General features: G+C 46.0%; 1 protein-coding gene across 2 annotated transcripts in view; it reads right to left on the bottom strand.

The window, feature by feature from the left end:
- Positions 1 to 4,306: 4,306 nt before the first annotated feature.
- The window catches only part of Rcd-1 (Required for cell differentiation 1), a 30,846-nt gene continuing 23,915 nt past the window's right edge, over positions 4,307 to 11,237 (bottom strand). For both annotated transcript variants that reach the window (XM_050188380.3, XM_050188381.3), the window contains 3 exons: positions 9,644 to 9,742; positions 9,400 to 9,491; positions 4,307 to 8,930 (listed from right to left, as the gene is read on the bottom strand). In XM_050188380.3, the coding sequence (XP_050044337.1) occupies positions 8,753 to 8,930; positions 9,400 to 9,491; positions 9,644 to 9,742 (369 nt within the window). In that variant the 3' untranslated portion in view covers positions 4,307 to 8,752. The remainder of the gene's footprint in view (positions 8,931 to 9,399; positions 9,492 to 9,643; positions 9,743 to 11,237) is intronic.

Raw genomic sequence — 11,237 nt, 5'->3', positions numbered from 1 at the left:
GCCCTGCTTTGATCCCCCCGCTACCGCTTGGGTGCCCCGGAGAACCTGCGCCGCCTGCTTTAATATAACCTCAGGTGCTCTCCCGAGGCCTCAGTTTGCCGGTTACATGTGCCCGCCTGGAGCAGTGCTTGCAAGTAATGCGATCCATCGTCGCGACTAAAAAATGACCCGCGACTTATAAAACACCAGTCAGAACCTTGCCCCTTCAGAGACAGTGATCACCAAATGGGGCGTGCGTGCCCACTGCGTGCACACTTTGCATCTACAATGACGCGCGACAGCGCGAGCTCACTGGGCTCACTCATAGACGCCTTGGCAGAAGCCACTTAATACTTTGTTATTGACAGCGTTTCAAAATGCTTCGGTTGACGGACCTGGAGATCGCAGCAGAAGTAGCGGCCAAACGAAGCCGCTGCCGAGATTGATCCCGCAAGCGCTGATGTTGCCGTGCTCCGACTTCAACTGAGGCTGTAGCTGCGCCCTTCTGCGCCGCTACTGCGGCGCAATAGAAAGCACCGGCCTATCGCTTTTGGATCGTTTAATGTTGAGGACTCCGTGTTTAAGCACGCGGTTGCCAATAAGAAGCAGGCTACACTCCTGCAGTACTTTCAGCCAAATAAATAAATACTTTGTGTGAAGCTTGAAGTGAGTATTTATTACACCGCGATTGGGGCGCGATCGCGGATCGTCGTTCGCAGCGCGCGTTCGGTTGCGCCGCGCGCTATAGGCCTAGGCCGACACCTCCTATATCAGAGGAGGCGTTGCCTAGGCCAATTGCGTGCGGCGCAACCTACCGCGCTATCCCGGCTGACTAAGTCGGCGCGGCCTAGGCAACCCAACGCGCGCTCCGAACAATGATCCCAGACTGCGCCCTTGGACAGAAAACAGCAAAACCATCTACCGGTTCATCCACCAGTTCGAGGGACAAAACTCGGAACTCCTGTATAAGGAACGCGTTAAATGCTTCGGGGACACAAACCCAGCAGCTTACGCAGAGCGCTACCGAGGAAGAGAGAACGATAACCTGGACAGACCCATCACGCGAGAAGAGGTCTACGCAGCGATTCGAAGCACAACCAGAAACACGGCCGTGGGTGCAGACAAGATAAATAACGCACTCATCCGCAACCTCAGTGAAGAGTTAGTCGCAGAATTAACCGACTTTCTCAACAAACACTGGGAAGCTGAGACAATCCCCGAGGAGTGGAAGCATGCAGAGGTAGTGATGATTCCTAAACCGGGCAAGAAACTGCAAATTGAGAACCTCAGACCGATCTCGCTCACATCGTGCCTGGGTAAACTGTACGAGCGAGTGGTGACGCTGTGACTACAACAGTACATGGAGGACAACGAACTGTATCCCCACAACATGTTTGGATTCAGAGCAAAATTATCCACCCAAGACGTACTGCTTCAAATCAAAGAAGTACTCGGGAACGTCCCCAGGAGCGGGGAGAATATAATAATGGCATTGGATATCAAGGGGGCTTTTGACAATGTAAGCCACGAGGCTATCCTCACGGGCATGAACGACCTGAACTGCGGGAGGAGAGTCTACGGCTACGTCAAAGCCTTCCTTTCAAACAGAACGGCAACGATTGGCCTCGGAGGGCTCCGATCAGAGAAGTTCCTTACTCCAAACAAAGGGACGCCTCAAGGGTCGGTCATCTCCCCCACGCTTTTCAACATAGCAATGATTGGCTTGGCAAAACAATTACATGAAATCGACGACATACACCATGCCATGTATGCCGACGACATCACCATCTGGGTTAACACAGGCTCGCTCAGACAGAAAGAAGAGAAGTTACAAGAGGCAGCCAGCTGCGTAGAGGACTACGTCAGAGCAAGAGGGCTAGCCTGCTCCACTGAGAAGTCCGAGCTCCTGAGAGTTTGGAGAGGAAAGCAAAACCGCACAGTCCCCACCAGCAACGAGTTAAAGCTCAACGTCTACCTCCAGGGGAAGCCGATACCGGAAAAGACGCTCATCAGAATCCTGGGGATGTGGATACAGTCAAACCAACGCTGCACCCACACCCTCGCCCTACTCAAAGCATCCACCCTACAAGTGGCCCGCATGATCACGCGCATCTCACACAGACGCCACGGCATGCGAGAGGAGGACACACTCAAGCTGGTCACAAGCTTGGTCGTCAGCCGAGTGGCATACAGCCTCCCATACTACAATCCCATCAAGAGTGAGGTACAACAGGCAGATGCGATTCTACGCAAAGCCTACAATACCGCACTCCACCTTCCCCACAACACCTCAACCGCAAAGCTCCTAGCCTTAGGACTACACAACACCTTCGACGAATTGAAAGAGGCGCAACTAGTCTCCCAACAACGCAGACTACAGCAGACCCCATCTGGCAGGGAGCTCCTGAAGAAACTAGGCTGCGCTGATCAACTTCAAGAGATACAGAGGACCAAAACAATTCCGGATGAGTATCGCAACACACTAAAGGTAGCACCCATACCCCGGAACATGGATCCCAACCTACACAAAGCACGCAGAGAAGCGAGGGCTGAATACCTACAAAAGACCTTAGCACCCCAAGAAACGACGGTATATGTGGACGCAGCCACATACGCCAGAGCAGCGGGTCAGAGCAACAGCAACGCGGTAGCAACGGTGATCGATTCGAACCTACGCGAGATCACCAGCGCATCACTACAAGGCTGTACAATAGTCGAGGCTGAAGAAGCGGCCGTCACTCTAGCGGCAGCGGAGAGCTATCGGTCTAAACGGTCTCTAACAATCCTTACAGACTCGCAAACAGCGTGCCGCAACTACCTACGCGGCAGAATAGGGCACGGAGCACTCCGCATATTCCGCTCCGGAGACCACATAACAGAACGACAAACAGAAGAAGAACCAATTAGGCATACGATAGTATGGACGCCGGGACACACGGGAGTGGCAGGGAACCAAGAGGCGGACAGGATAGCTCGAGGGTACACTTATTACCGAGCATCCAACGTAGGCGACCTCGAGGTGACCGAACCTGTACCCCAAGACTATTCGGCAATAATAAATTACTACAAGGGCTGCAGAAAGCGGTATCCACCACCGCACAACTCCCTTAGCAGAGAGGACTCTTGTCGCGTGGAGGCAGCTACAAACAGGCTCGTACCCGAACCTACACGTACTCAGCAAAATTTATCCCACACTATACAATGACAAATGCCCCTGGTGCCACGAAACACCCACGCTGTACCACATAACGTGGGCATGCCAGAAGATAGACGTGGTACCCGTTATACCAAACCCGAGTGCGGAGCAATGGGAGGGAGTGCTCTCCAGCGATCGCCAGGTCGACCAAGAAGGTCTGTTTCGGCGAGCACAACTGGCAGCAGCATCCAGCGGAGCCCTGGACTAAGGGCAACCGACCGTTGTGCTAAAAGATGGATGATTCCACCTGAAGACCGCAGAAGACCAGCGAATCTAGAGCTGATAAAGTTTTTCACTCACTAACTCACACTCTATTTTACGTGATTTTCTAGCTATAACTTTTTCGCGATCACCGCGCCGTTCGGTATATCGAGGTTCGACTATATATTTCTCGTGCATTTTTCCATATTCTGTGTGCCAAAATGAGTACCTGACACAGATGTAGATGAATTATATTTAAATGTTTGGAATGTGCAGAGCACACAACCGCAGCTTTAGTATCTAAACTGACACTGTACGTAAGCACCGATCCAAGTATTAATGTAATAGTGTTAAGGGCCCCTTGACGCAGAAAATGCGGCATTGGCATCCAGCGACTAAAATCCAGTGAGCTAAAAGTCATTCCAAACAATGCCTACCCAACCATGCAGGCTTTCCACGTAGCGCAGAGGTATTACTGAACCAATTTAATTTCTCGAAGTAAAATGCGTCAGAAAAATTGTGAAGTACGACTTACACACAACCCAAGACGTGATAGTGCGATTGTAATTTGAATACACAAGGAAACATAACTCTGTAACGCATAAACTCAAACACAAACCCCTTTTCCAGAGTTTATACCATTCATAGAGAGATGCGCCTGATTCCTTGCAACACCATCCAGATGGCAGTCGCCTCCGACCACCCATGGTCCATGTAAGAGGCTGCGTTTCAACCAGAAAGCTCGCTTTTGTGCATAGCGTTCGCCGCCAGCGTTTCCCGGTAAACATTACGGTTACATAAGCTGCAGTTGCCGGGAAGTGCGAGAAGCAGTCAGAGGTCTTTGAACGCTATCGCGTTCCGTTCTTAAAGGCGAACCTTAATCGTCCTCTAAATTTTTGAGGCCTCTCCCACATCACACAAAAAACCATGTTTGCAGTGCACAGTTTATTGCTCTTTTAAAAACCAGCCTTTGTACTTTGAGAATCACAAGTGACAAAGTGGCACAACCCAGCAGATGGAGCAAGACTTGGCGTTCACAATCAACTTTCTCCCTCACCATTCCGACATGGATGGTCCCAAAGTAGGGATGCAGAAGAAACACCACAAGCTCACGACAACACTCAAAAGAAGGCATCCAGTTTTTGTAAGCCTGCTTATCGGCAACCAGTACAATGTTCTGGCATACATTCTTTGTCGACAAAGAGTGCACGAAATCATTGACGAGCAAACCCAACAGCCAGAATTCCAATACATGAAGAGACAGGTGCTGTCAACAAAGACACAAGTTTTACATTTGTGCGTTCGTGTAGATGACGGCCTAAATACACTAGAAACTTTTCACAATGACATCTGGCATGTCTTTCAAGTTTTGCTATGTGCAAGCACTTTGATTTTTGGTTGATATTTATGAGAAAAAAAACTAATAACATGTACAAGCTATTGATAGATCATTTGCCTACTGGCATGCAGGTCACAAACAGCATAGAGCACATACCAGGACACTAACCAATACGCTGTGATTTAAGCAGGCATGTATAATGCCATCGTTTACATGCAAAACAATGAAGATGCTCTATAATACAGCTCTCACAATTTAGAGTGACACTGACATGAGCCCATTTCAACTAATCAAAATACCAAAAGGCGTCTGTTATTTTGAGATTCTTGTGAAAATCAAAGTCAATTGCAAGCCCCCCATGCTGTTCATTACTGGAAAAGGGGCAGAACTTGCTAGTAGTGGCTATTCACTGCCCTGTATGAATGCAATTTATGCTCTCATGATTTTTGTGTGCAATTTCCAATTCAGAGCACCCACTTCTAGGTCACTTCAAAGTCATCAAAAGTTTACACATCACAATTTGTATGACATTCTGATGGCAGTGGCAAGTGCCTCTTTGGTACAAACAGATATATCTCTCACAACACTAACAAGCTCCACGACACCAGAGATGTATGACACACAAACACACACATGAAATCACCACACTCAAGGTAACACTAAGCACCAGTAAATTGTGCCTCAATGTGCGCCGTCAATTGATATCTTATCAGTCCAGAATATCAATACACCTCAAAATGCATTGTTCACACAATCATTACAGCTAAAGACAAGAGCACAAAGGTAACATTATTGTAACGCAAAGATGCTTCCTTGACTACGTCATGTTATGGCCCAGTTTTCTTTCCATACTGTGAAACCTTGGAAGCCTGAGAATGAGTGGAGTAGCAGAGTACTACTGGCAATCTGGAGTGGACAAGTGGCAGGCCACTTCACTCCCTACCACTGGTACAAAAGCTTAGCAAGGATGAAGCTGTTGGCTGGGATAAAGAGAAAACACCATCAGTGGCTTATGAATACAACAACAGTAGTACTTCTGATATGCAAAAGTAATTACAATTTCAAAAAAATACACACTTTTTACAATTATCCGCACCCTGGTCAGCTTCCAACAAAATGGTAAAAAAATAAAGGCATCATACACAAGGTGACCAAAGGGTGACAAATAACAAGTAGTCAAAAATGAAATAACTTCTCTAGGTGTTTTTGTCTGCCATACCAGCTGAGTGGCCTGCAAAATGTAATTAACACTCATCATATTGACTCCAGAAAAATGAAAGTATAAGAAACCACCCAATTATTTTTCACCTAGCATTCACTGTTAAGTAATGACATGAATATTAAGCGCTAGAGGACTGTACATGTAAAACTGTACACCTGCGCATATAGATACAAGCCATAAAAAATGTTTACAAAGAAAAATTGCCTACATTGCTTTCTTGTTTTGCATCCCAAGAGTCAAGGTCTAAAAGCCATTCACATAATTAACTTCTTATCCAGCCATATTGAAGTTCATCCACGTTCCACACCACAATTCATAACACTTTACCACCTACCATTTGAAATTTGTGTTAAACATTTATACAGTGTGCCATCCGTAACATAAAAATGAAAATGCAAGCCTTCCTGGTAGTCATATCTGGCCTAAGCATTAACTAAGTCAAGAAATCCTTGAGGAGGAGGCCATAGCTAGGGCACCGGGATAGCCCTCTCAGGAAGATGAAGTCGTTGCTGAAAACTAGATGTGGAGATGAAGCTAAGGATAGAAAAAGAGGCTCGACTAAAGCTTATCCTAACTAAATGCATACATTGTTTTTAATGCTCTATGGTGCACACTCGAGCATCCCGACACCCAAAACATACAATGAAGTATAAAAGACCGAATCACAGGATGTGCTCGCCCTTATTTGCTCTTGAAGCTTGCACATAGTGTGTACATAAACATTTGTTTGCAACAACAAAACCCGCAACTGTGCAGGCTTGAGAAAGTAAGTAAATTAGGGGCACATGCTCCAAGTTTATGCTAAACAAAGAAAGACAGCAAAGTGAAGCTACAGGGAAACGAAAAAGCATCACAATCCCTGTTTCCATTCTTGTTCTTCCTTACCACCAGAGACCAGGGAAGCCTCAATTTTCAGATAAATCTCTTGTGTAATGACTAACAGACTTACATTGCGACAAGTTATGTACAAAGAAGGAAGATATAGGACCTGTGCTCAGCCCTACGTGGTAACATTACTCTTGCAATACATCCACCACCTATAGATCCTTAAAAAAATTTGTAAGTTCATTACATTTGGCTGAGCTTGTGGCACGTTAGACTTAGTTACGCTATTTACATGGAGACAGAGTGGTTCAAAGAGAGCTGTCATAGGGGCAGCACATGCAACTAGGATAGCACATTACAGGTCATGTGGTTCTAAGCAACCAACAATGTGCTGAAGTAAAACTTGATCCCTTCTTTTTGATTATCCAATAAAACAATATTTGCCTATTGAGCTGGCAAATTGGGCTAGTTGCACATTTTTGAGTTTTAGCAAATCACTTCTGTGGCGACCCACAAACTGAATTTAGGAGTGCTCATTCAGCACACAAAACGTCAAAAAAAAAAAAAAAGGAAAACTGTGGACAATACACACACAGTGGAAACTAACAAAATCTCACTGCAGGAACAAATGGTGCTGTACCCTTAGCTATGTAGAAAAGCTCGAGGCACATGTACAAGCCCTTTGTAGAGAAAAAACTAATGCACGCACACATTCCTCCAACAATTTTCAGGTATATCCCATCTACAAGACCATCTACTACACTATTGCAGAATAGATCCTATGCAGTGTATAACTTAAAATGACAGGAGAGCAACGCACACATGGATTCTTTTGGGGCTTGGCAAAATCTTGCATGTGTGTCTCTGAATACATTTCAACGATTTTTTCATGAGGATTTTTAAACTATGCATAGCTAGAAGTGCAGCACCGTCTCCTCTAAAATTAAACAGTTGTTACTTTCCACATTTTGTGTGGACTGTTCCAAAGTTATCCTTTTGTTTTGTGCTACAGAACGGCGCACCTCAATCTCAACATCTGCCTGTTGTAGGCATCCTCTTTTACCATAATGTAAAGCAAGTTTTCTTAAAACTCAAGAGCCACTAACATGTATTGGCGGATGACAGAGACTGTCTTTTAGCTCAACAAGAATCCACATAGGTAATATTGCCACACATCCGGGAAACGGGCAAGATGATTGCATGTTTCCAAGCACTGTGACAAAAGACAGGCTAACCTCGGTTGCCTTAGAGGTGAGCACCAAGGCATGTATGACTAACTCCTAAACACTGGGCATGCAGAAGGGTCACAAAAGCTGCAACACAAGAAGATTACTGCATATTTCAGTTTAACGGATGTCCCTTTCACAATTTTGAACCTGTGCCAGCTGAACTGACAACCACATCAGTGGCACCTAGGGGGACACTACAATATCACATGGCAATTGCTGCTTAGCTGAAAATTTACACGCATTTGTCTGACATTGTCACACATAGCTGCCCAATTTTTCAAACAAAGTTGTTCAATAGTGTTTGGGAAATTGCGTAGCTCTTGTGAACGACGTATTTCTGGCTACTGTCAAGAACATCACAACATTATGGCAGATGCAAGGTTGGTTGAATGTCACTGTTGTTACGAGTAACCACTGTCTTCTAAGACCTTTTGGACAGCAAAGAGACAACAGGTCAGCCGTGCTTCAACCTACACTGACTGTGTACATTCAGAATGACATGAGCGAGCAGTGATATGCATGCGCTGCCACAGCAATCCAAAAAGTCTAGAAGGAGACTGTGCACCCAGTCAGCCTTCCCTCGTACTCCTGCTTTGCAGGATGTCACATTCAGTGTCTGCCAAGGTAACATCGAGCAGACGCAAATCACATGCGAGCAAATGATGCCAAGACTACAGCTGCTTTCAACAAACTCGGTTCCCAGTGACGGCGGGGCTTTGTGGTGACCTTGCCCTGCCATCCTGGATGTTGATGACGAGGGGCTACTGGGAAGGAAGGCTCCCCTGGTAGGTAAGCCTGGGGTCTGTGACTGGTGCTGTCTCCAGGTTCTTCAGCAGCTGGGCCAGCCAGTGTGAAGTGGACTTGTCATCCTGCAGGCAGCTTGCAAATGTGTTGTCCTTCAGCTGGTCTGGCAGGCACTGGCGCAGCGCTTCGCGAGCCCTGCAAGTGTTGCACGAACACAGCAGGTGGGCTTTGGTCACAAAGGGGCACTAAAACACATTCCGTATCTGTTCCCATTAAGCAGTATAAGCCACCATTCGAAAAATATTTCCCCACTTGCGTACCCATTTCTTCCCTGTCCACGTGGCCTAGTACAACCCACAGCAATGCCACGAATGCAGCTGGAAGACCTGAATTACGGCTATCGCTGTAATACAGTGTAGCTCGATGTTCACCTCCATACACTCCCGTAGGTGCCTGTTCTCATCACTCGTGCACATTGCAAACACAGGTCTTCAGAAACATGTCAGATTACATGAAGTTCTCTAGCGTGCACCTAAATCTAAGTACAAGTGTGTTCTTGGACTGTGCCCTCTTTGGAATGTGGCCACCAGAGCATAGAACACAACCAACAATTGAGCCACTGTGGCACACACATTCCATAAATAGCCGACACAATGCCACAAACCTTGGATTGTCGGACAGCCTCAGGTAGCACCGGACCACGTGCTTTAGCAGGCGTGCAGTTTGTTCCTTGGCCAAAGACAGAACCATCTTGCCCTGCACAATATGACCACATTTCCACAAAGGCTTGGCAGTTGATACACTAGCAAAAGCCACAGTAGGTGCAAGGATGGTAAATGTAGAAATGAATAAACAGGTCTTGTAATTGACTCAAAGCCACAACGAAAGGTCACAAAATAGTAACTTACCAGGATCATGGCTACATGAGAGAAACGTTCGTACGTCTGGCAGATGTACGAAAGACCAGTCTCATCAACCAAAATCTTCTGCAGGATGAAAGTGGCAACCTGAAATATGGCACAAAGGAGAATCACTGCTCTGCAGACACGCAGCAATTACGTGAAACCTTTACAAGAATGTTACTACTACTACTGTACCCATTAATATGTGGAAATTGCAGATCATGCGCAGCAATAGATAACCCCCTTTGCTAATAGTGATGCAGAAATTTTATGTACAGTCAAACCTCTCTAAACAAAATTTTCTTGCTGTGAAATAAATACTACTGCTGGCAACCAATTTTTCAGATGCCTCATTTTTCAGACACTGCATGGGCATGTCACTCATTTTTTCAGACCTGATCTGTGCATGCAATATCGGAAACATGGTGCTTGCAAACGAAGTAGCCGCCATTCAGGCTGTAGGCCGTACTTGTACTTTCATTATAGAGGTGATTCCTCGGCCGTTCTAATGCTGTATGGCAGCTGTGAAGACAGTTTCGTCGACTCAGCAACAAACTGCAATTTTGCTCACTGGCTCCATTGAAGCGGTGCTTGTTAGGCCTAGCTGGTGGGTATTGCAGGTGCAGGAAATTGATATTTAAAAGGGTTTGTACCAATAGAACACATTAGCGATTGGGCATGAGAATACAGGCAAAGGCTGGACTGACAGCCACGCTCTTGAAGCAAACCTTGGGTGCACTGGCGATCGGCCATCCCTACCTACGTGTATACATGGCTTCATGTATACCTACCGTGTATACCTAGAAAGTTTGTTGACTTTACTGCACATAATGGACACTTGACAGCAGGAAGCTCCAAACCGAGTTTGTGCGACACAGCGTCAACTGGCAGTGTCACACAGTCAAGGGCATCAAGATCACATGTTTGATATGCATCAGCTTCATGTCGATGCATCACATGCTGTGCAATGGGTGGTCGTGATATACACCAGCGGTTTCGACCAACCGTATCACTGTCACTATCAAGCAATGGCAACTTGCATGCTCGGGCAGTGTGGTGAGAACTGGTGATCGGCAGCAGTTTCTGATGGGACCAACCCATGATTTAAACTTCATGGATGTCTTTTTATGTGTCAAATTAAACAGTTTTCGACTTCCTGCACATAAATAATATCTTCACGCTTGGTACTCCATAAAAATTTCATTGAGGCAGCATGACACACGAAGAAGTGTGCATTTTGGCGAGAGCCCTATAGACCTACGTCAAGAAAATGAGACTACTTTAATGTAGTGGAAATTTCTCTGAAGCGGCGTTCATTGTAGCAAGGTTCAACTATATGCAATCATTCATTCATTCACTCGCTTATTCTGCATTCACCCTTTATAGATATAGAAAATCTCTTCAAATACTCTCTTGGTATGGGTGCTTGAATTACAAAACCCTGAATACTCTAAAGCTCCAACATTTAAAACCTGTTATGGTCAGCAGCTGTACTGTGAGTTAACAATTACCACCAATCAGAACATTACACACCAGTGACTGTTCCACACATCTTCATCTAAGTATGTATGTTGCCCAAGACACAGCACAGAGACTGTAG

Source organism: Dermacentor andersoni, chromosome 2 (genome assembly GCF_023375885.2).
Source record: "Dermacentor andersoni chromosome 2, qqDerAnde1_hic_scaffold, whole genome shotgun sequence".
Lineage (NCBI taxonomy): Eukaryota > Metazoa > Arthropoda > Arachnida > Ixodida > Ixodidae > Dermacentor > Dermacentor andersoni.
The sequence above is the reverse complement of the archived record's forward strand: the minus strand, read 5'-3'. Positions and strand labels throughout refer to the sequence as shown.